This window comes from Nerophis ophidion, linkage group LG01 (genome assembly GCF_033978795.1).
Source record: "Nerophis ophidion isolate RoL-2023_Sa linkage group LG01, RoL_Noph_v1.0, whole genome shotgun sequence".
In the NCBI taxonomy this organism is placed as follows: Eukaryota; Metazoa; Chordata; class Actinopteri; order Syngnathiformes; family Syngnathidae; genus Nerophis; species Nerophis ophidion.
In genome coordinates, this window is record NC_084611.1 from 3479556 (window position 1) to 3504635 (window position 25080).

Sequence of the window (25080 nt, forward strand, 5' to 3'; positions counted from 1 at the left end):
CCAGGATACAGAGAAGGTAGGTAATGTGCAGGTAAAGATATGTTGTCTGGGTGAAAGAAGGAGGCACCAGTTTGACTCCAGGATACAGAGAAGGTAGGTAATGTGCAGGTAAAGTTATGTTGACTGGGTGATGGCAGGAAGCACCAGCGTGTATGGGTGACAGAATGAAGCATCAGTGTGACCCCAGGATGCAGGGAAGGTAGGTAATGTGCAGGTAAAGATATGTTGAATGGGTAAAGGCAGGAAACACCAGCAAAAGTCGGTCCCGTCCATCGCTGCTTGCAGCTTTAATTATTATTATATCCACTAATAATAAATATGTCATCTATTACATATCATTTTAAAGTAATATTGTCATATATTTGCAATATATGACAATATTATTATTATTATTGGTAAATATAATAGTAATAATAATATTCAGTATGAGTGACAATATCAATATTAATACATTTTATAAAATTGTTTCCATGGCAACGCGTCAGGAGCAGAGGTGTTATCAGATGGCGGCCACATGATGTTAATGGACGTGGAGTTTGACGGCTGACTCCTGAAAATGTTTCTCAGCTGGCGTTCCCCCGCAGTGGCGCTCAAGGGGCGGTGCCTTGAAATATCTTCATTGGTATTCATGTGGAGACGTGGGGGGGAGGAGGAGCCGGGCACCCCTCAACATCAGGCCAGCCATGACTCACTAGGAGTCCTGCTCACACCTCAACATGGCCTCAGCACTGACCACGACTCAGGAAGGTGGTGGCCACTGACCATGACACTGACCACGCCTCAGGAAGGTGGTGGCCACTGACCATAACACTGACCACGCCTCAGGAAGGTGGTGGCCACTGACCATGACTCTGACCACGACTCAGGAAGGTGGCCACTGACTATGACTCTGACCACGCCTCAGGAAGGTGGTGGCCACTGACCATGACTCTGACCACGCCTCAGGAAGGTGGTGGCCACTGACCATAACACTGACCACGCCTCAGGAAGGTGGTGGCCACTGACCATGACTCTGACCACGACTCAGGAAGGTGGCCACTGACCATGACACTGACCACGCCTCAGGAAGGTGGTGGCCACTGACCATGACTCTGACCACGCCTCAGGAAGGTGGTGGCCACTGACCATAACACTGACCACGCCTCAGGAAGGTGGTGGCCACTGACCATGACTCTGACCACGACTCAGGAAGGTGGTGGCCAATGACCATGACAATGACCATGCCTCAGGAAGGTGGCCACTGACTATGACTCTGACCACGCCTCAGGAAGGTGGTGGCCACTGACCATGACTCTGACCACGCCTCAGGAAGGTGGTGGCCACTGACCATGACTCTGACCATGCCTCAGGAAGGTGGCCACTGACTATGACTCTGACCACGCCTCAGGAAGGTTGTGGCCACTGACCATGACTCTGACCACACCTCAGGAAGGTGGTGGCCACTGACCATAACACTGACCATGCTTCAGGTAGGTGGTGGCCACTGACTATACCACGGGCCACGCCTCAGGAAGGTGGTGGCCACTGACCATGACACTGACCACGACTCAGGAAGGTGGTGGCCACTGACCATACCACGGGCCACGCCTCAGGAAGGTGGTGCCCACTGACCATGACAATGACCCTGCCTCAGAAAAGTGGTAGCCAATGTCCATGACACTGACCATGCCTCAGGAAGGTGGTGGCCACTGACCATAACACTGACCATGCCTCAGGAAGGTGGTGGCCACTGACCATGCCTCAGGAAGGTGGTGGTCACTGACCATCACAATGACCAGGCCTCAGGACAGTGGTAGCCACCTTCCTGACAATGCCTCAGGAAGGTGGTGGCCACTGACCATACCACGGATCACGCCTCAGAAAGGTGGTGGGCACTGACCATGACAATGACCATGCCTCAGGAAAGTGGTAGCCACTGACCATAACACTGACCACGCCTCAGGAAAGTGGCCACTGACCATGACACTGACAATGCCTCAGGAAGGTGGTGGCCACTGACCATGACAATGACCATGCCTCAGGAAAGTGGTAGCCACCGACCATAACACTGACCACGACTCAGGAAGGTGGTGGCCACTGACCATGACTCTGACCACGCTTCAGTAAGGTGGTGGCCACTGACCATGACTCTGACCACGCCTCAGGAAGGTGGTGGCCACTGACCATGACTCTGACCACACCTCAGGAAGGTGGTGGCCATTTACCATAACACTGACCATGCCTCAGGAAGGTGGTGGCCACTGACTATGACAATGACCACGCCTCAGGAAGGTGGTGGCCATTTACCATAACACTGACCATGCCTCAGGAAGGTGGTGGCCACTGACCATGACAATGACCATGCCTCAAGAAGGTGGTGGCCACTGACCATGACACTGACCATGCCTCAGGAAGGTGGTGGCCACTGACCATGACACTGACCACGCCTCAGGAAGGTGGTGGCCACTGACCATAACACTGACCACACCTCAGGAAGGTGGTGGCCATTTACCATAACACTGACCACGCCTCAGGAAGGTGGTGGCCACTGACCATGACACTGACCACGCCTCAGGAAGGTGGTGGCCAATGACCATGACACTGACCACGCCTCAGGAAGGTGGTGGCCACTGACCACAACACTGACCACGCCTCAGGAAGGTGGTGGCCACTGACCACAACACTGACCACGCTTCAGGAAGGTGGTGGCCACCGACCATGACAGTGACCATGCCTCAAGAAGGTGGTGGCCACTGACCATAACACTGACCATGCCTCAGGAAGGTGGTGGCCATTTACCATAACACTGACCATGCCTCAGGAAGGTGGTGGCCCCTGACCATAACACTGACAATGCCTCAGGAAGGTGGTGGCCATTTACCATAACACTGACCATGCCTCAGGAAGGTGGTGGCCATTTACCATAACACTGACCATGCCTCAGGAAGGTGGTGGCCCCTGACCATAACACTGACAATGCCTCAGGAAGGTGGTGGCCACTGTCCACAACACTGACCACACTTCAGGAAGGTGGTGGCCACTGACCATGACACTGACCACGCCTCAGTAAGGTGGTGGCCACTGACCATGACACTGACCACGCCTCAGGAAGGTGGTGGCCACTGACCATGACTCTGACCACGCCTCAGGAAAGTGGTGGCCACTGACCACAATACTGACCACGCCTCAGGAAGGTGGTGGCCACTGACCATGACACTGACCACGCCTCAGGAAGGTGGTGGCCACTGACCATGACACTGACCATGCCTCAGGAAGGTGGTGGCCACTGACCATGACACTGACCACGCCTCAGGAAGGGGCTGGCCACTGACCACAACACTGACCACGTCTCAGGAAGTTGGTGGCGACTGACCACAACACTGACCACACCTCGGGAAGGTGGTAGCCACTGACCACAATACTGACCACGCCTCAGGAAGGTGGTGGCCACTGACCATAACACTGACCACGACTCAGGAAAGTGGTGGCAACTGACCACAACACTGACCACGCCTCAGGAAGGTGGTGGCCACTGACCATGACAGTGACCACGCCTCAGGAAGGTGGTGGACACTGACCATAACACTGACCACGCCTCAGGAAGGTGGTGGCCACTGACCATACCACGGATCACGCCTCAGAAAGGTGGTGGGCACTGACCATGACACTGACCATGCATCAGGAAGGTGGTGGCCACTGACCACAACACTGACCACGCCTCAGGAAGGTGGTGGCCACTGACCATAACACAGACCATGCCTCAGGAAGGTGGTGGCCACCGACCATGACAATGACCATGCCTCAGGAAGGTGGTGGCCCCTGACCATAACACTGACAATGCCTCAGGAAGGTGGTGGCCACTGTCCACAACACTGACCACACTTCAGGAAGGTGGTGGCCACTGACCATGACACTGACCACGCCTCAGTAAGGTGGTGGCCACTGACCATGACACTGACCATGCCTCAGGAAGGTGGTGGCCACTGACCATGACTCTGACCACGCCTCAGGAAAGTGGTGGCCACTGACCACAATACTGACCACGCCTCAGGAAGGTGGTGGCCACTGACCATGACACTGACCACGCCTCAGGAAGGGGGTGGCCACTGACCACAACACTGACCATGCCTCAGGAAGGTGGTGGCCACTGACCATAACACTGACCATGACTCAGGAAGGTGGTGGCCACTGACCATGACTCTGACCACGTCTCAGAAAGGTGGTGGCCACTGACCATAACACTGACCATGACTCAGGAAGGTGGTGGCCACTGACCATAACACTGACCATGCCTCAGGAAAGTGGTAGCCACTGACCATAACACTGACCACGCCTCAGGAAGGTGGTGGCCCCTGACCATGAGACTGACAATTCCTCAGGAAGGTGGTGGCCACTGACCATACCACGGACCACGCCTCAGGAAGGTGGTGGCCACTGACCATGACAATGACCATGCCTCAGGAAAGTGGTAGCCACTGACCATAACACTGACCACGCCTCAGGAAGGTGGTGGCCACTGACTATGACTCTGGCTATGCCTCAGGAAGGTGGTGGCCACTGACCATGACACTGACAATGCCTCAGGAAGGTGGTGGCCACTGACCATGACACTGACCATGCCTCAGGAAGGTGCTGGCCACTGACCATGACACTGACAATGCCTCAGGAAGGTGGTGGCCACTGACCATACCACGGACCATGCCTCAGGAAGGTGGTGGCCACTGACCATGACAATGACCATGCCTCAGGAAAGTGGTAGCCACTGACCACAATACTGACCACGCCTCAAGAAGGTGGTGGCCACTGACCACAACACTGACCACGCCTCAGGAAGGTGGTGGCCATTGACCACAATACTGACCACGCCTCAGGAAGGTGGTGGCCACTGACCACAACACTGACCACGCCTCAGGAAGCTGGTGGCCACTGACCATGACAGTGACCATGCCTCAGGAAGGTGGTGGCCACTGACCACAATACTGACCACGACTCAGGAAGGTGGTGGCCACTGACCATGACAGTGACCATGCCTCAGGAAGGTGGTGGCCACCGACCATGACAGTGACCACGCCTCAGGAAGGTGGTGGCCACTGACCATGACGCTGACCATGCCTCAGGAAGGTGGTGGCCACTGACCATGACACTGACTACGCCTCAGGAAGGTGATGGCCACTGACCATAACACTGACCATGCCTCAGGAAGGTGGTGGCCACTGACCATGACACTGACCATGCCTCAGGAAGGTGGTGGCCACTGACCATACCTCAGGAAGGTGGTGGCCACTGACCATGCCTCAGGAAGGTGGTGGCCACTGACCATGACACTGACTACGCCTCAGGAAGGTGGTGGCCACTGACCACAATACTGACCACGCCTCAGGAAGGTGGTGGCCACTGACCATGACACTGACCACGCCTCAGGAAAGTGGTGGCCACTGACCACAATACTGACCACGCCTCAGGAAGGTGGTGGCCACTGACCATGACACTGACCACGCCTCAGGAAGGTGGTGGCCACTGACCATGACACTGACCATGCCTCAGGAAGGTGGTGGCCACTGACCATGACACTGACCACGCCTCAGGAAGGGGCTGGCCACTGACCACAACACTGACCACGTCTCAGGAAGTTGGTGGCGACTGACCACAACACTGACCACACCTCGGGAAGGTGGTAGCCACTGACCACAATACTGACCACGCCTCAGGAAGGTGGTGGCCACTGACCATAACACTGACCACGACTCAGGAAAGTGGTGGCAACTGACCACAACACTGACCACGCCTCAGGAAGGTGGTGGCCACTGACCATGACAGTGACCACGCCTCAGGAAGGTGGTGGACACTGACCATAACACTGACCACGCCTCAGGAAGGTGGTGGCCACTGACCATACCACGGATCACGCCTCAGAAAGGTGGTGGGCACTGACCATGACACTGACCATGCATCAGGAAGGTGGTGGCCACTGACCACAACACTGACCACGCCTCAGGAAGGTGGTGGCCACTGACCATAACACAGACCATGCCTCAGGAAGGTGGTGGCCACCGACCATGACAATGACCATGCCTCAGGAAGGTGGTGGCCCCTGACCATAACACTGACAATGCCTCAGGAAGGTGGTGGCCACTGTCCACAACACTGACCACACTTCAGGAAGGTGGTGGCCACTGACCATGACACTGACCACGCCTCAGTAAGGTGGTGGCCACTGACCATGACACTGACCATGCCTCAGGAAGGTGGTGGCCACTGACCATGACTCTGACCACGCCTCAGGAAAGTGGTGGCCACTGACCACAATACTGACCACGCCTCAGGAAGGTGGTGGCCACTGACCATGACACTGACCACGCCTCAGGAAGGGGGTGGCCACTGACCACAACACTGACCATGCCTCAGGAAGGTGGTGGCCACTGACCATAACACTGACCATGACTCAGGAAGGTGGTGGCCACTGACCATGACTCTGACCACGTCTCAGAAAGGTGGTGGCCACTGACCATAACACTGACCATGACTCAGGAAGGTGGTGGCCACTGACCATAACACTGACCATGCCTCAGGAAAGTGGTAGCCACTGACCATAACACTGACCACGCCTCAGGAAGGTGGTGGCCCCTGACCATGAGACTGACAATTCCTCAGGAAGGTGGTGGCCACTGACCATACCACGGACCACGCCTCAGGAAGGTGGTGGCCACTGACCATGACAATGACCATGCCTCAGGAAAGTGGTAGCCACTGACCATAACACTGACCACGCCTCAGGAAGGTGGTGGCCACTGACTATGACTCTGGCTATGCCTCAGGAAGGTGGTGGCCACTGACCATGACACTGACAATGCCTCAGGAAGGTGGTGGCCACTGACCATGACACTGACCATGCCTCAGGAAGGTGCTGGCCACTGACCATGACACTGACAATGCCTCAGGAAGGTGGTGGCCACTGACCATACCACGGACCATGCCTCAGGAAGGTGGTGGCCACTGACCATGACAATGACCATGCCTCAGGAAAGTGGTAGCCACTGACCACAATACTGACCACGCCTCAAGAAGGTGGTGGCCACTGACCACAACACTGACCACGCCTCAGGAAGGTGGTGGCCATTGACCACAATACTGACCACGCCTCAGGAAGGTGGTGGCCACTGACCACAACACTGACCACGCCTCAGGAAGCTGGTGGCCACTGACCATGACAGTGACCATGCCTCAGGAAGGTGGTGGCCACTGACCACAATACTGACCACGACTCAGGAAGGTGGTGGCCACTGACCATGACAGTGACCATGCCTCAGGAAGGTGGTGGCCACCGACCATGACAGTGACCACGCCTCAGGAAGGTGGTGGCCACTGACCATGACGCTGACCATGCCTCAGGAAGGTGGTGGCCACTGACCATGACACTGACTACGCCTCAGGAAGGTGATGGCCACTGACCATAACACTGACCATGCCTCAGGAAGGTGGTGGCCACTGACCATGACACTGACCATGCCTCAGGAAGGTGGTGGCCACTGACCATACCTCAGGAAGGTGGTGGCCACTGACCATGCCTCAGGAAGGTGGTGGCCACTGACCATGACACTGACTACGCCTCAGGAAGGTGGTGGCCACTGACCATGACACTGACCATGCCATACACACCACTATCAAAACTGTTAGCGGTTAGCACTGTTAGCATCACACGCACGCTAACAAGGCAAGCTACGAGCTACAAATGTGTTGGTGACAACCACAAATCAATGCTAGCAAGTCTTTCACAGAATGTTCTTTCTCAAGTCGAACCCGAGCTCAGTTTGCTCAGAGACGTCCCAGGAACACGCGTCTCTCAACAATCTCGTCAGGAAGTAGTCTTTGCCACTAAGTTGAAAGTGCCAGACTTGTCTTTTCAAAGTGTTGATACCTTCCAGTCCCAAATTTGGAGGCATTGAAATCACCGTGTAAAATGGCTAATGCTAACCAGTAGCATTTATATGGTGAATCCCATGTCAATTAGCATGGAGCTAGCACACTTTCTTTTTAATGTCGGAACAGGACTAGAAGAGTTTGTCCTGTAAGTGTTTACCTTCTTTTTCGAAAGAGTCTTTATTGGCAACATGTCTGCCGAGCTAACGGGAAGAGACGTTAGCGACATTAGCATTGTCTCTGTGCCTAATAGAGCGGCTGGCGTTTCCTCCTACTTCGCCAGCGTCTACAATTTCAACCTTTTTGGAGCCAAGGCACATTTTTTGCGTTGAAAAAATGCAGAGGCACACTAACAGCAGAAATCATTAAAAAACAAAACTCAGTTGACGGTAAAAAGTGGTTGTTGTGATTGTTGGATGATTTTAAAGCATAAGCAAGCATGCATGACTATAGCTCTTGTCTCAAAGTAGGTGTACTGTCACCACCTGTCACATCACACCCTGACTTATTTTTGGACTTTTTGCTGTTTTCCTGTGTGTAGTCTTTTGCTTCCTGTCTTGCACTCCTATTTTGCTGGAGTTTTCCTTTTTTGTTGGTATTTTCGAGTAGCAGTTTCATGTCTTCCTTTGAGCAAGCCTTCCCACATGTACTTTGTTTTAGCAATCAAGAATATTTCAGTTGTTTTTATTCTTCTTTGCTGGGACATTGTTGATTGTCATTTCATGTTCAAATGTACATTGTCTTTGCTCCACAGTAAGTCTTTGCTGTCGTCCAGCATTCTGTTTTTCTTTACTTTGTAGCCAGTCCAGTTTTAGTTTGGTTCTGTATAGCCTTCCCTAAGCTTCAATGCCTTTTCAAAGCGGCACTTACCTTTTGTTTAATTTTGGTTCAAGCAATAGATACCTTTTTACCTGCACGATGCCTCCCGCTGTTTCCCCACATTTACAAAGCAATTAGCTACCGGCTGCCACCTACTGATATGGAAGAGAATTACACGGTTAGTCCGCCAAACTCTAGACCAGTGGTTCTTAACCTTGGTTCGATGGAACCTTAGGGCAGTGGTTCTCAAATGGGGGCACGCGTACCCCTGGGGGTACTTGAAGGTATGCCAGGGGATACGTGAGACCAAAATGTTCCCCGAGTGTCCAAAAAACTCTAGATTAAGTCCTTGTTACTTAGAATATGTTCCCCATACTAAAGTGTTACCAAAAACATATAACTTTGTCTTGAATTTGGAAAAAAAGGAGGGTTTGGTGAATGATATGAAACTGTTGGGGTTCGGTACCTCCAACAATTTAATCCAATCTACTTTATTTATATAGTACATTTAAACGACAATAACGTTTACAAAGTGCTGCAAAACCATGTTAAAAACAATATTATGCTCCACTAATGACTGAATAAAAACAAAACAAAAAAAAATATAAAACCAATATAAAATTAAAGCTGCAAGCAGCGTTGGTCGGGTCCGCCTTTGGCCGCTGCCGAGCCCTGGTCTAAGTCAGACCAACATAGAGGTCTTTGTTTCATGTCTCTACGACATTCCTAACAGAAGTTACAAGCAGTTTTGTCTGGATTTTTTCCTAGGGGGCGCTGGAGCCCAATTTTGACTTCTGGGGTTTTGTTTTTTTATTAGATGACAATTTTCGCCAGTCCTGGTGTGTGTGTAAAATTTGGTGAGTTTTGAAGCATTTTAAGGGGGTCAAATTACAGATCAGCGTTTCTGGATGTTGTTGATAAATGGCTTTCGCTTTGCATAGTAGAGCTTTAACTTGCACTTTGAAGCATTTTAAGGGGGTCAAATTACAGCTAAAAGAGGCAAAAATTACATTTTTTAGGAAACTTGGCGCAGGGGTTCTTTGAAGGCGCGTAAAATCCAAACCGGAGCAGTAATCAAAACTTTGTTGGATAGTTTTAATCAAAAGGGTTCAATCTCTCTCCTGTGCGAGTTCGAAGCCGAAACGACAAACGCACTCGGAGGAGTTTACGTTTGAAAATGGTGACGGGTTTTTACAAAACTTTTATTTTGAATGGGGTAATTTTTAACTTCCTGTTGATTTTTGCCGAAGGATGTCAATTATTAAAATGTAGGTCTAAGTGAGAACTACATAGAAGTTTTTGTTTCATGTCTTTCCGGCATTCCCACCGGGAGTTACAAGCAGTTTTATCTGTGTTTTCTTCCTAGGAGCAGTTTTTTCTGTGTTTTATTCAAAAATTGCGCAAGAGCGCAATTTAATTTTGAGTTTTTCGTTGTTTTTTTTCAATAGATCGCAAATCCTGCCAGTCCTGATGTGTGTGCCAAGTTTGGTGAGTTTTGAAGCATTGTAAGGGGGTCAAATGACCGCTCAAAGAGGCCAAAATAGCATTTTTTGCGAAAATTTTGCTTTGAAGGGGTTTTTGCCAACTTCCTGTTGATTTTAGGTATAGAAGTTTCTAATGGGGAATCTAGGTCTAAGTCAGTCCTACATAGAGGTTTTTGTTTCATGTCTCTATGACATTCCTAACAGAGGTTACAAGCAGTCGGTTTTTCTTTCCTTCCTAGGGGGCGCTAGCGTACAATTTAGATTTTTCTGGTTTGGCTGCCTAATAAGTTGGGAAGGCATGCCAGACTGACGTGTGTGTCAAATTTGGTGAGTTTTGAAGCATGTTAAGGGGGTCAAATGACAGCGCGTAGGTGCGGAATAATAATAAAACACAGCAGTTTCAATAGGGTCCTTGGACCATGGCAAAGGACTCCACAGTACCCTAAAAAAACAATATTAAAACAAATAAGAACCAATGCTCTAAACCATGGGTAGGGAGCCAGATGTGGCTCTTTTGATGACTACATATTGCTCTGAGATAATTATATAGCGCTTTTCTCTAGTGACTCAAAGCGCTTTACGTAGTGAAACCCAATATCTAAGTTCCATTTAAAGCAGTGTGGGTGGCACTGGGAGCAGGTGGGTAAAGTGTCTTGCCTAAGGACACAACGGCAGTGACTAGCATGGCGGAAGCGGGACTCGAACCTGCAACCCTCAAGTTGCTGGCACGGCCACTCTACCAACCGAGCTATGCCGCCCCAGTAATTTGCAGACTATAATCACTGGTTTGCAAAAAAAATACCCCAATTCTACGTTCCCATCCTCACCTATGGTCATGAGCTTTGGGTCATGACCGAAAGGATAAGATCACGGGTACAAGCGGCCCAAATGAGTTTCCTCTCCCTTAGAGATAGGGTGAGAAGCTCTGCCATCCGGGAGGAACTCAAAGTAAAGCCAGAGTCTTTTCGTATCTTTTGTGCCAGCGTTCCATGTCCACAGTCGTTGCCACGTTTTTGTACCCTTTGGATCCACGGGAGTTTATTTGTTTGTAAACCTTTTGTCAGGTAAGATTAGCTTCTTAGCATTTGTTTGTAAACCTTTTGTCAGGTAAGATTAGCTTCTTAGCATTTGTTTGTAAACCTTTTGTCAGGTAAGATTAGCTTCTTAGCATTTGTTTTGAGTTTATTGAGATTTTTGTTAGTTTAGAGGTTAGGTAAGCTCTGTTTTGATAGCCTGTTTAGTTTCTCCCCTTTTGGACCCTTTCCCTTATCCAAATAAATATCCATCCATCCATCTATTTTCTACCGCTTATTCCCTTTTGGGGTCGCGGGGGGCACTGGCGCCTATCTCAGCTACAATCGGGCGGAAGGCGGGGTACACCCTGGACAAGTCGCCCCCTCATTGCAGGGCCAACACAGAAAGACAGACAACATTCACACACTAGGGACCATTTAGTGTTGCCAATCAACCTATAAGGTGCATGTCTTTGGAGGTGGGAGGGGCCTATCCCCAGGTGCATGTCTTTGGAGGTGGGAGGGGCCTATCCCCAGGTGCATGTCTTTGGAGGTGGGAGGGGCCTATCCCCAGGTGCATGTCTTTGGAGGTGGGAGGGGCCTATCCCCAGGTGCATTTCTTTGGAGGTGGGAGGAAGCCGGAGTACCCGGAGGGAACCCACGCAGTCACGGGGAGAACATGCAAACTCCATATTTTCTTAAAATCCTGCATCTGTGTTCAGAGTCCAGTTCTGGCCTTGACGCCGGCTGGCCTGGGGCTTCCCTGCTTGGGCTGCTGCCCCCGTGACCCCACCTCGGATAAGCGGAGGAAGATGGATGGATGGATGGATGGATGGATGATCTCCTACGGCACACCACGACACGGCGGTTGAAAAACTCTGCTCTACAAGATGTTGCTGACGTAGAAAATAAAGCAGCACGGCCGAGACTTGGAGAGTCGCGCCGGGACTCGTTTTGCACAGAAATGGACTTCCCACCATATTCCACCTGCGGAGTTTGGAGTGTGTGTGCGTGCGTGCGTGCATGTGTGTGTGTGTGTGTGTGTGTGTGTGTCTATATTGAGCTCTGGTAAATTGACCATTTATGTTCTTTCACTCAAGTGTAGGAGGTGAAATGGAGAATATGGCCTCCGTTATTTTTTTATTTTTGTGTGTGTGTGCACACATTAGTGTACATTAGCGTACCTGCATCCACCCCCTCGACCTTTTTTACGCACACACACACACACACACACACACACACACACACACACACACAACACGCACACACACAGTGTGTTTATTCCTGCCGGCGTCACCTGACCCAGCAGCGCTCCCTGGAGGCCTTTTTGGTGCTAATTGAAAATCAAGTCCTGCTCGCCCGCGCTGACATTCGCTTCATGCGCAATTTCGCTTTCCCTTCCGTCATTTCCTGTCCAGAACCCCCACCTCCTCGGCTTGTGACTCGGGTCCAGGACGCCATACTTGCCAACCCTCCCGAAATTCAGCGCCTCTACCGAAAACCTCCAAGGACAAATTTTCTACTGAAAATCTCCCGGAATTCAGGCGGGGGTGGAGGCCACGCCCCCTCCAGCTCCATGCGGACCTGAGTGAGGACACCCTGTTTTCACGTCCGTTTTCCCACAGCGTGTCTGCCCAACGAGGTTATAACTGTAGAATGATCGAGGGCCAGTTCTTGGTTTCTTACGTGGGTTTATTGTTAGGCAGTTTCATTAACGTCCTCCCAGCACGGCAACAACACACAACAACAGCAGTCACGTTTTCGTCTACTGACCCCGACTTAAACAAGTTGAAAAACTTATTGGGGTGTTACCATTTAGTGGTCAATTGTAGGGAATATGTACTGTACTGTGCAATCTGCTAATAAAAGTATCAATCAATCAATCAATGTAAAGCAGTTTGTCGGCCGTCAACAGCAATGTTGTGACACTCTCAAACAGGACAATACTGACATCTACTGTACGTGCACGTGTGACAATGACATCTACGGCTTTTAGAGAGTGCCGTGCACAACGGCGCGGACAACAAGGAGACGAAGCAGGAGAACGAGGTAGATACAGCCATGTTCAGCACGGTTATACAAATAGTGACAGAGAATAGAACAAGGATGGACAATTCAACCCTTAACTCAACAATGAGTAGATGAGTGTTATGTGTGTGTGTATATATGTGAAAATAAATGAACACTGAAATTCAAGTATTTCTCTTATTTATATATATATATATATATATATATATATATATATATATATATATATATATATATATATACACATATATACACACACACACACACATATATATATACATATATATATATATATATATATATGTATATATATATATATATACCGTAACAATTTTGCTTTAATAAAAAGAAGTATTATTTTTTTACAGTAATAAACTGTGGTGCCGTTTTGTCATTTACAGAAATACACCCAAAAATATACACTTGTTGATTTGAGGTGAGAAAAAAAACAAACAACTGGCAGGTCAGGCCCCAAAATGTTACTGTAAAATCGAAAAATGTTTCCATTTACAGTAAAAACATTTTTTTTTAATTTACAGTAACATTCTGGCCACTGAGCTGCCTTTTTTTTACCATAAAAACAGCAGTACTGTTTTTACATTTACAGTAATATACACTACATTTACAGTAATAATATACACTACATTTACAGTAATATACACTACATTTACAGTAGTAATATTGACTTAATTTACAGTAATATACACTACATTTACAGTAATAATATACACTACATTTACAGTAATATACACTACATTTACAGTAGTAATATACACTACATTTACAGTAGTAATATTGACTTAATTTACAGTAATATACACTACATTTACAGTAATAATATACACTACATTCAGATATATACAGTACATTTACAGTAGTATAAACTACATTTACAGTAATAATATACACTACATTTACAGTAATAATATACACTACATTTACAGTAATATACACTACATTCACAGTAATAGACATTAAATTTACAGTAATAATATACACTACATTTACAGTAATAATATACACCACATTTACAGTAATAATATACACCACATTTGCATTAGTAATATACATTACATTTACAGCAATAATATACAGTGCATTTACAGTAATATAAACTACATTTACAGTAGTAATATACACTAGATTTACAGTAATATACACTACATTTACAGTAATAATATACACTACATTTACAGTAATAATATACAGTGCATTTACAGTAATATAAACTACATTTACAGTAGTAATATACACTACATTTACAGTACTATACACTACATATACAGTAATAATATACACTACATTTACAGTAATAATATTCACTACATTTACAGTAATAATATACACTACATTTACAGTAATAATATACACTGCCTTTACAGTAATAATATACACTACATTTACAGTAATAATATACACTGCCTTTACAGTAATAATATACACTACATTTACAGAAATAATATTCACTACATTTACAGTAATATACACTACATTCACAGTAGTAATATTCACTATATTTATAGTAGTAATATACACAACATTTACAGTTATATTTACTACATTCACAGTAATAATATACACTACATTTACAGTAATAATATACACTACATTTACATTAATATTCACTACATTTACATTAATATTCACTACATTTACAGTAATATTCACTACATTTACAGTAATATACACTACATTTACATTAATATACACTACATTTACAGTAATAGTCACTACATTTACAGTAATAATATTCACTACATTTACAGTAATCATATACACTACATTTACAGTAATAATATACACTACATTTACAGTAATAATATACACTACATTTACATTAATATTCACTACATTTACATTAATATTCACTACATTTACAGTAATATTCACTACATTTACAGTAATAATATACACTACATTTACAGTAATAATATACACTACATTTACAGTAATATACACTACATTTACAGTAATAATATACACTACATTTACAGTAATATACACTACTAAAAATATACACTACATTTACAGTAATATACACTACATTTACAGTAATAATATACACTACATTTACAGTAATAATATACACTACATTTACAGTAATATACACTACATTTACAGTAATAATATACACTACATTCACAGTAATAATATACACTACATTTACAGTAATAATATACACTACATTTACAGTAATATACACTACATTTACAGTAATATACACTACTAATAATATACACTACATTTACAGTAATATACACTACATTTGCAGTAATATACACTACATTTACAGTAATAATATACACTACATTTACAGTAATAATATACACTACATTTACAGTAATAATATACACTACATTTACATTAATATTCACTACATTTACAGTAATATTCACTACATTTGAGGGGAAATTATTGTAACTTTCCATATATTTTTGTACATTTCAGTCGAACAAATGTCGTAATAATAATATTCACTTTGGGGCCAAACAGAACTGCCATGAAACCACCGAGGATCCAGATAAACTTCAGCTTTACGTTTACACTCTTTTTTTATTTTTGTCTATTTCTTTATAAAAGACTTCGGACATTGTGGCCCCGCCCATCGCGCGGTCAGCAGCGGTCACATCATTAGGCACACCCGCACAACACCGCAACTGGTGGTCCAAAAAAAAAGCATTCGGCGCATGCGCAACGGAGACGGCGTGACGAAGACGCCAACACACTCACACACGTGTGTTCCTAATCTAGTGGCCGCCCGGGTGGTCATAAGATTAGGGAAGGCACGATGCCACAGGACGGGGCGTCTCACCTTCGACCTCGTCCTCGGGCAGGTTGACCGGGGCGCGGTAGTTGAGGATGTCCGGGATGGCGCAAATGCCGGCCCGGTACATCAGCGTGGAGGTGATGGGGTGCAGCGGCATGGCGGACACCTGCCGGCGGACAGCCGCGTCCTGCCTGGCTGCCTGGCGGGGGGGAGACTCTACTGGCTGCTGCGGCCCCAGGCGCCTGCTCCCACGCCCGGTGGCGGCGGCGGCGGCGGCGGCGGTGCGTCCATGGAGGAGCCTCGGGAGCTCTGAACCGCGGGAGCGACGCCGGAAACCCAAAAAGGCGCCGAATCCGCGCAGGTGCGCGCGCACACACTCTGCTGCAGCAGCGCGAGGTTGCAGGTGCGTGCACGCGGGCACCCACTTGTTGGATCCTCCTCCCACGGGGACGCGCGACCAGGAGACCCCGCCCCCTTCTCTATAATCGATATCGATATTTGCGGCGCAACAAAGCTGCGCGTGCGCGCGTCTCTCTCTCTCTCCCCACCCCCCCCACCCTCCGATGTGAACGCGCGGCGTCACTACATTAGGCACACCCGCGCAATGTTGTTGGGATGCATGCCACACATCGTGTCCGTCGCTAGGCAACAGGAAAATACACCGTACCTAATGTTGTGTCCCAGTGAGTGCTGATAAGATCCACCTTTCACGGTCAAAATTATTTGGCGTCCAACCCCAAAATGCGGAGATGGGGGCAGGCATGGAATGAGAAAACATGATTTAATTAAAGCTGCAAGCAGCGTTGGTCGGGTCCGCCTTTGGCCGCTGCCAAGTCCTGGTCTAAGTCAGACCTACATAGAGGTCTTGGTTTCATGTCTCTACGACATTCCTAACAGAAGTTACAAGCAGTTTTGTCTGGGTTTTTTCCTAGGGGGCGCTGGAGCGCAATTTTGACTTTTGGGTGTTGTTTTTTTTTATTAGATAGCAACTTTCGCCAGTCCTGATGTGTGTGTAAAATTTGGTGAGTTTTGAAGCATGTTAAGGGGGTCAAATTACAGATCAGCGTTTCTGGATGTTGTTGATAAATGGCTTTCGCTTTGCATAGTAGAGCTTTAACTTGCACTTTGAAGCATTTTAAGGGGGTCAAATTACAGTTTAAAGAGGCAAAAATGACATTTTTTAGGAAACTTTGCGCAGGGGTTCTTTGAAGGCGCGTAAAATCCAAACCGGAGCAGTAATCAAACCTTTGTTTAATGGTTTTAATCAAAAGGGTTCAATCTCTCTCCTGTGCGAGTTTGAAGCCGAAACGACGAAAGCACTCGGAGTTTACGTTTGAAAAAAGGTGACGGGTTTTTACAAAACATTTATTTTGAAGGGGTAATTTTTAACTTCCTGTTGATTTTTGCCGAAGGATGTCAATTATCTAAATGTAGGTCTAAGTGAGATCTACATAGAAGTTTCGTTTCATGTCTTTCCGGCATTCCTACTGGAAGTTACAAGCAATTTTGTTTGTGTTTTCTTCCTAGGAGCAGTTTTTGCTGTGTTTTATTCAAAAATAGCGCTAGAGCACAATTTTGAGTTTTATTTTTATTTTTTTCATTAGATCGCAATTTCTGCCAGTCCTGATGTGTGTGCCAAGTTTGGTGAGTTTTGAAGCATTTTAAGGGGGTCAAATTACAGATCAGCGTTTCTGGATGTTGTTGATAAATGGCTTTCGCTTTGCATAGTAGAGCTTTAACTTGCACTTTGAAGCATTTTAAGGGGGTCAAATTACAGTTTAAAGAGGCAAAAATGACATTTTTTAGGAAACTTTGCGCAGGGGTTCTTTGAAGGCGCGTAAAATCCAAACCGGAGCAGTAATCAAACCTTTGTTTAATGGTTTTAATCAAAAGGGTTCAATCTCTCTCCTGTGCGAGTTTGAAGCCGAAACGACGAAAGCACTCGGAGTTTACGTTTGAAAAAAGGTGACGGGTTTTTACAAAACATTTATTTTGAAGGGGTAATTTTTAACTTCCTGTTGATTTTTGCCGAAGGATGTCAATCATCTAAATGTAGGTCTAAGTGAGACCTACATAGAAGTTTTTGTTTCATGTCTTTCCGGCATTCCTACTGGAAGTTAAAAGCAATTTTGTTTGTGTTTTCTTCCTAGGAGCAGTTTTTGCTGTGTTTTATTCAAAAATAGCGCTAGAGCGCAATTTTTTTTTTTTTTTTTTTTTTTTTTCATTAGATCGCAATTTCTGCCAGTCCTGATGTGTGTGCCAAGTTTGGTGAGTTTTGAAGCATGTTAAGGGGGTCAAATTACAGATCAGCGTTTCTGGATGTTGTTGATAAATGGCTTTCGCTTTGCATAGTAGAGCTTTAACTTGCACTTTGAAGCATTTTAAGGGGGTCAAATTACAGTTTAAAGAGGCAAAAATGACATTTTTTAGGAAACTTTGAGCAGGGGTTCTTTGAAGGCGCGTAAAATCCAAACCGGAGCAGTAATCAAACCTTTGTTTAATGGTTTTAATCAAAAGGGTTCAATCTCTCTCCTGTGCGAGTTTGAAGCCGAAACGACGAAAGCACTCGGAGGAGTTTACGTTTGAAAAAAGGTGACGGGTTTTTACAAAACATTTATTTTGAAGGGGTAATTTTTAACTTCCTGTTGATTTTTGCCGAAGGATGTCAATCATCTAAATGTAGGTCTAAGTGAGACCTACATGGAAGTTTTTGTTTCATGTCTTTCCGGCATCCCTACTGGAAGTTACAAGCAATTTTGTTTGTGTTTTCTTCCTAGGAGCAGTTTTTGCTGCGTTTTATTCAAAAATAGCGCTAGAGCGCAATTTTGAGTTTTATTTTTATTTTTGTCATTAGATCGCAATTTCTGCCAGTCCTGATGTGTGTGCCAAGTTTGGTGAGTTTTGAAGCATCTTAAGGGGGTCAAATTACAGCTCAAAGAGGCAAAAAATGCATTTTTTGCGAAAATTTTGTTTTGAATGGGTGGCGGACCCTAATTAAAACTAAACTAGGACAAACAAAAAGCACGCACGTGGGCGGAGTGACAAAGTAAGGGAGCTAGCACATGGAGCTAGAAAACAAAAAGGAACTTTAGCACGGAAGCTAGTGGATAGCAAACAGAAAAACTGGAAATAACTAATGCTAACAGAAAACAGCTTACCGCCACGACGACCGGGACAAACTGTAGCCTGACAGGTAGTAGCTGTAACAAAACGACACGACAAGAGTGACATGTGGCAGCGACAATACGATGATCCGGCCCTGACTGGAGGAACAAAGCAGGTAAAATAGGAGCTGGCTGATTGACACCAGGTGTGGCCAGATGCCAATTTTCAAGGTACAAAACTAGCAGCTTAGTTGCAAGAATTTTTCCGTTAAAATAAGAGGTTTTATTTTATTTTATTTACAGTAATGCACTGTAAAAAGCAGCATACATTTTACCGTAAAATCCTGGTGACTGAGCTGCAAAATTTTTATGGTAAAAGCTACAGATAATTTTAGTACAGACCAGACTCATTGCTACGTTACTGTAAACAACGTATTTGGTTTTTACAGTGCCTTACTGTAAATGTAACAACGCTAACATTGTTACTTCTTTCGGTAGAATTCTTGCAACTGAGCTGCTAGTTTATTATCGAAAACTTATCGGAACATTTTTTTTTACGGTACAAAACTAGCAGCTCTGTCGGCAGAATTTTTCCGTTAAAATACATTTTTCTTTAAATTGTATTTACAGTAATGCCCTGTAAAAAGCAGCATACATTTTACCGTAAAATCCTGGCGACTGAGCTGCCAATTTTTTATGGTAAAAGCTACAGATAATTTTAGTACAGTTGAGAATGGTTGCTACCTTACTGTAAACAACGTACTTGGTTTTTACAGTGCATTACTGTAAATTGTAACAACGCTAAATCTGTTGTTTATTTCCGTAAAATTCCTGCAACTGAGCAACCAGTTTATTATCGAAAACTTATCGGAACATTTTTTTTACGGTACAAAACTAGCAGCTCTGTCGGCAGAATTTTTCCGTTAAAATACGTTTAAAAAAAATGTATTTACAGTAATGCACTGTAAAAAGCAGCATACATTTTACCGTAAAATCCTGGCGACTGAGCTGCCAATTTTTTATCGTAAAAGCTACAGATAATTTTAGTACAGGCAAAAATGGTTGCTACGTTACTGTAAACAACGTACTTGGTTTTTACAGTGCATTACTGTAAATGGAACAACGCTAATACTGTTATTTTTTTTAGGTAGAATTCTCCCAACTAAGCTGTTAGTTTATTATCGAAAACTAATTGGAACTTTTTTTTTTTACGGTACAAAACTAGCAGCGCGGTTGGCAGAATTTTTACGTTAAAATATGACATTTTTTAAAATTGTATTTACAGTAATGCACTGTAAAAAGCAGCATACATTTTACCGTAAAATCCTGGCGACTGAGCTGCCAATTTTTTATCGTAAAAGCTACAGATAATTTTAGTACAGGTGAGAATGGTTGCTACGTTACTGTAAACAACGTACTTGTTTTTTACAGTGCATTACTGTAAATGTAACAACGCTAAATCTGTTGTTTATTTCCGTAAAATTCCTGCAACTGAGCAACCAGTTTATTATCGAAAACTTATCGGAACATTTTTTTTTACGGTACAAAACTAACAGCTCTGTCGGCAGAATTTTTCCGTTAAAATACGTTTTTCTTTAAATGTATTTACAGTAATGCACTGTAAAAAGCAGCATACATTTTACCGTAAAATCCTGGCGACTGAGCTGCCAATTTTTTATGGTAAAAGCTACAGATAATTTTAGTACAGGTGAGAATGGTTGCTACGTTACTGTAAACAACGTACTTGGTTTTTACAGTGCATTACTGTAAATGGAACAACGCTACCACTGTTATTTTTTTTAGGTAGAATTCTCGCAACTGAGCTGCTAGTTTATTATCGAAAACTTAGCGGAACATTTTTTTTCACGGTACAAAACTAGCAGCTCTGTCGGCAGAATTTTTCCGTTAAAATACGTTTAAAAAAAAATGTATTTACAGTAATGCACTGTAAAAAGCAGCATACATTTTACCGTAAAATCCTGGCGACTGAGCTGCCAATTTTTTATAGCAAAAGCTAAGAATAATTTTAGTACAGGCAAGAATGGTTGCTATGTTACTGTAAACAACGTACTTGTTTTTTACAGTGCATTACTGTAAATGGAACAACGCTACCACTGTTATCTTTTTCGGTAGAATTCTTGCAACTGAGCTGCCAATTTATTATCGAAAACATTTTTTTTTACGGTACAAAACTAGCAGCTCAGTCGGCAGCATTTTTACGTTAAAATAGGACATGTTTTAAAATTGTATTTACAGTAATGCACCTTAAAAAGCAGCATACATTTTACCGTAAAACCCTGGCGACTGAGCTGCCAATTTTTTATCGTAAAAGCTACAGATAATTTTAGTACAGACCAGACTGGTTGCTATGTTACTGTAAACGACGTACTTTGTTTTTACAGTTTATTACTGTAAATGTAAAAACAGTGGCTGTTATTTTCATGGTCAAATTCTGCCAGTTTTCTGTAGCGTAGCATCTGCAGCTAACATCAGACACTCTGTCGACCAATCACAGTGTAGCTCCGCCCCCTGTGGGTAGCACTGGATAAAAGCTGTTTGCTAGCGCACGGACAGGAAGTGTGCTGTGGTGGCATCCTGTGCGGGAGAAACCACGCCCCTGTGCTTCTTTTCTCTCCAACACGGCTGCCATGTCTAAAACAAAAAGGTGTGCGCTGCACTTTGTCCGGGATGACGTCGGCGCCGGTCCCGCCTGTCGATGAAGCCGGCGGATCAACATAAGCCGCACTGCGGGGACGCCGCTGCTTATCTCCACTGCTCTCTCAGCGCTTTTCCCACAATGCACCTTGTGCTGGGCTGGCTCCGCTGGGAGGAGGAAGCATTTGTTACGCAAGCTCAGGAAGTAAACAAATCTCTTGCGGGAAAAAAAGACTTTGGGTACAAGGGAGAGCTAACGCTGCTAGCCTAGCGGGCTTTGTTTGGCGCGCACGATTGCTCCCGTCCAGGCTCAATCATGGTACGCATGCTTGGATTTCCCAGCATACTCCAGGCTCCCCTGCATTTCAAAATCAAGTCTCCCTGACCACCTGAGGGCACCACAGACTGTGGATGCTTTTAAAAAAGGCTTAAAAACCCTTCTTTTCTTAAAAAAAAAAAGCCTTTTTTTATATATATATATATGCGTGCTCGTTCTAATTTTATTTTGTATAATCTTTTTATTTTTTTAGGACAGTTTATTTGCTCAATGTACAGTGCTTTATTATTTTACAAATAAAATCCATTATTATTATTATTATTATTAGCACACGTGCCTCTTAGAGGCCTGCTATGCTAACTGCAACAAACTTTTTTTTCTAGCAATAAATAGTTGTAATAATGTAAGAAAAAATATAATTTTACAAGAATAAAGACGTAATACCATGAGAAAAAAATCAAATTTTTTCAACAGTTATACAGTTTTACAAAAAAAAGTGCTAAAAACAAAATTCACATTAAAAAAAAAAGTTGTAACATTGTAAGAAAAAACTATAAAACTAAAAAAATAAAGTCATCATCACATAATGAGAAAAAGTCCAAATTGCAAAATAATACATTTGTAATATTACAATATATTCATATATTCAATATTTTTTTAAATTTTAATATATATGTATATGTATATTTTTTTGTATTTATTATTGATTTTTTTTAACAAAAAGTTATATTATGAAAAAACATTTCATAAAAAAATGTCAAACTATTGTAAGAAAAAACTATCTTACAAGAAAATGTTCAAATTGTACAAAAGAATTGTTGTATGATTACAAGAATATTATGTATTTTAATATATTTTATTAAAAAAAAATTACCCCAAAAAAGTGATATTATAGAAAAATACAAAACATAAACAAAAAAAAAAGGTCTGAATATTGTAAGCAAAAATAATCTTACAATATTAGTCGCATGGTCACATGATCGCATGAACGCATGGTCACATGATCGCATGGTCGCATAATGGCATGGTCGTATGATGGCATGGTCACATGATCGCATGGTCGCATGGTCGCATGGTCGCATGGTCGCATGAACGCATGGTCACATGATCGCATGGTCGCATGGTCGCATGATGGCATGGTCACATGATCACATGGTCGCATGAACGCATGGTCGCATGAACGCATGGTCACATGATCGCATGGTCGCATGGTCGCATGATGGCATGGTCGCATGATGGCATGGTCACATGATCGTATGGTCGCATGGTCGCATGATGGCATGGTCACATGATCGCATGGTCGCATGAACGCATGGTCGCATGAACGCATGGTCACATGATCGCATGGTCGCATGGTCGCATGATGGCATGGTCGCATGATGGCATGGTCACATGATCGTATGGTCGCATGAACGCATGGTCGCATGATCGCATGAACGCATGGTCACATGATCGCATGGTCGCATGAACGCATGGTCACATGATCGCATGGTCGCATGAACGCATGGTCGCATGAACGCATGGTCACATGATCGCATGGTCGCATGATGGCATGGTCGTATGATGGCATGGTCACATGATCGTATGGTCGCATGAACCCATGGTCGCATGATCGCATGAACGCATGGTCACATGATCGCATGGTCGCATGAACGCATGGTCGCATGATCGCATGAACGCATGGTCACATGATCGCATGGTCACATGGTCGCATGATGGCATGGTCGCATAATGGCATGGTCACATGATCGCATGATGGCATGGTCACATGATCGCATGGTCGCACGAACGTATGGTCACATGATCACATGGTCGCATGATCGCATGGTCGCATGATGGCATGGTCACATGATCGCATGGTCGCATGAACGCATGGTCACATGATCGCATGGTCGCATGAACGCATGGTCGCATGATCGCATGAACGCATGGTCACATGATGGCATGGTCACATGGTCGCATGATGGCATGGTCGCATAATGGCATGGTCACATGATCGCATGGTCGCACGAACGTATGGTCACATGATCACATGGTCGCATGATCGCATGATCGCATGATCGCATGGTCGCATGAACGCATGGTCGCATGAACGCATGGTCACATGATCGCATGGTCGCATGGTCGCATGATGGCATGGTCGCATGATGGCATGGTCACATGATCGTATGGTCGCATGAACGCATGGTCGCATGATCGCATGAACGCATGGTCACATGATCGCATGGTCGCATGAACGCATGGTCACATGATCGCATGGTCGCATGAACGCATGGTCGCATGAACGCATGGTCACATGATCGCATGGTCGCATGATGGCATGGTCGTATGATGGCATGGTCACATGATCGTATGGTCGCATGAACCCATGGTCGCATGATCGCATGAACGCATGGTCACATGATCGCATGGTCGCATGAACGCATGGTCGCATGATCGCATGAACGCATGGTCACATGATCGCATGGTCACATGGTCGCATGATGGCATGGTCGCATAATGGCATGGTCACATGATCGCATGATGGCATGGTCACATGATCGCATGGTCGCACGAACGTATGGTCACATGATCACATGGTCGCATGATCGCATGGTCGCATGATGGCATGGTCACATGATCGCATGGTCGCATGAACGCATGGTCACATGATCGCATGGTCGCATGAACGCATGGTCGCATGATCGCATGAACGCATGGTCACATGATGGCATGGTCACATGGTCGCATGATGGCATGGTCGCATAATGGCATGGTCACATGATCGCATGGTCGCACGAACGTATGGTCACATGATCACATGGTCGCATGATCGCATGATCGCATGATCGCATGGTCGCATGAATGCATGATCGCATGGTCACATGATCGCATGGTCGCATGAACGCATGGTCACATGATCGCATGGTCGCATGGTCGCATGATCGCATGAACGCATGGTCACATGATGGCATGGTCACATGGTCGCATGATGGCATGGTCGCATAATGGCATGGTCACATGATCGCATGGTCGCACGAACGTATGGTCACATGAT

General features: G+C 45.3%; 2 protein-coding genes across 3 annotated transcripts in view; both read right to left on the bottom strand.

The window, feature by feature from the left end:
• Positions 1 to 16470, bottom strand: part of LOC133549094 (calcium-binding protein 7-like) — a 26536-nt gene extending 10066 nt beyond the window's left edge. The window contains exon 1 of the mRNA XM_061894227.1: positions 16053 to 16470. Within this exon, the coding sequence (XP_061750211.1) occupies positions 16053 to 16164 (112 nt within the window). The 5' untranslated portion in view covers positions 16165 to 16470. The remainder of the gene's footprint in view (positions 1 to 16052) is intronic.
• The window catches only part of LOC133549033 (merlin-like), a 186314-nt gene that overhangs the window by 83019 nt on the left and 78215 nt on the right, over positions 1 to 25080 (bottom strand). The window lies entirely within an intron of this gene.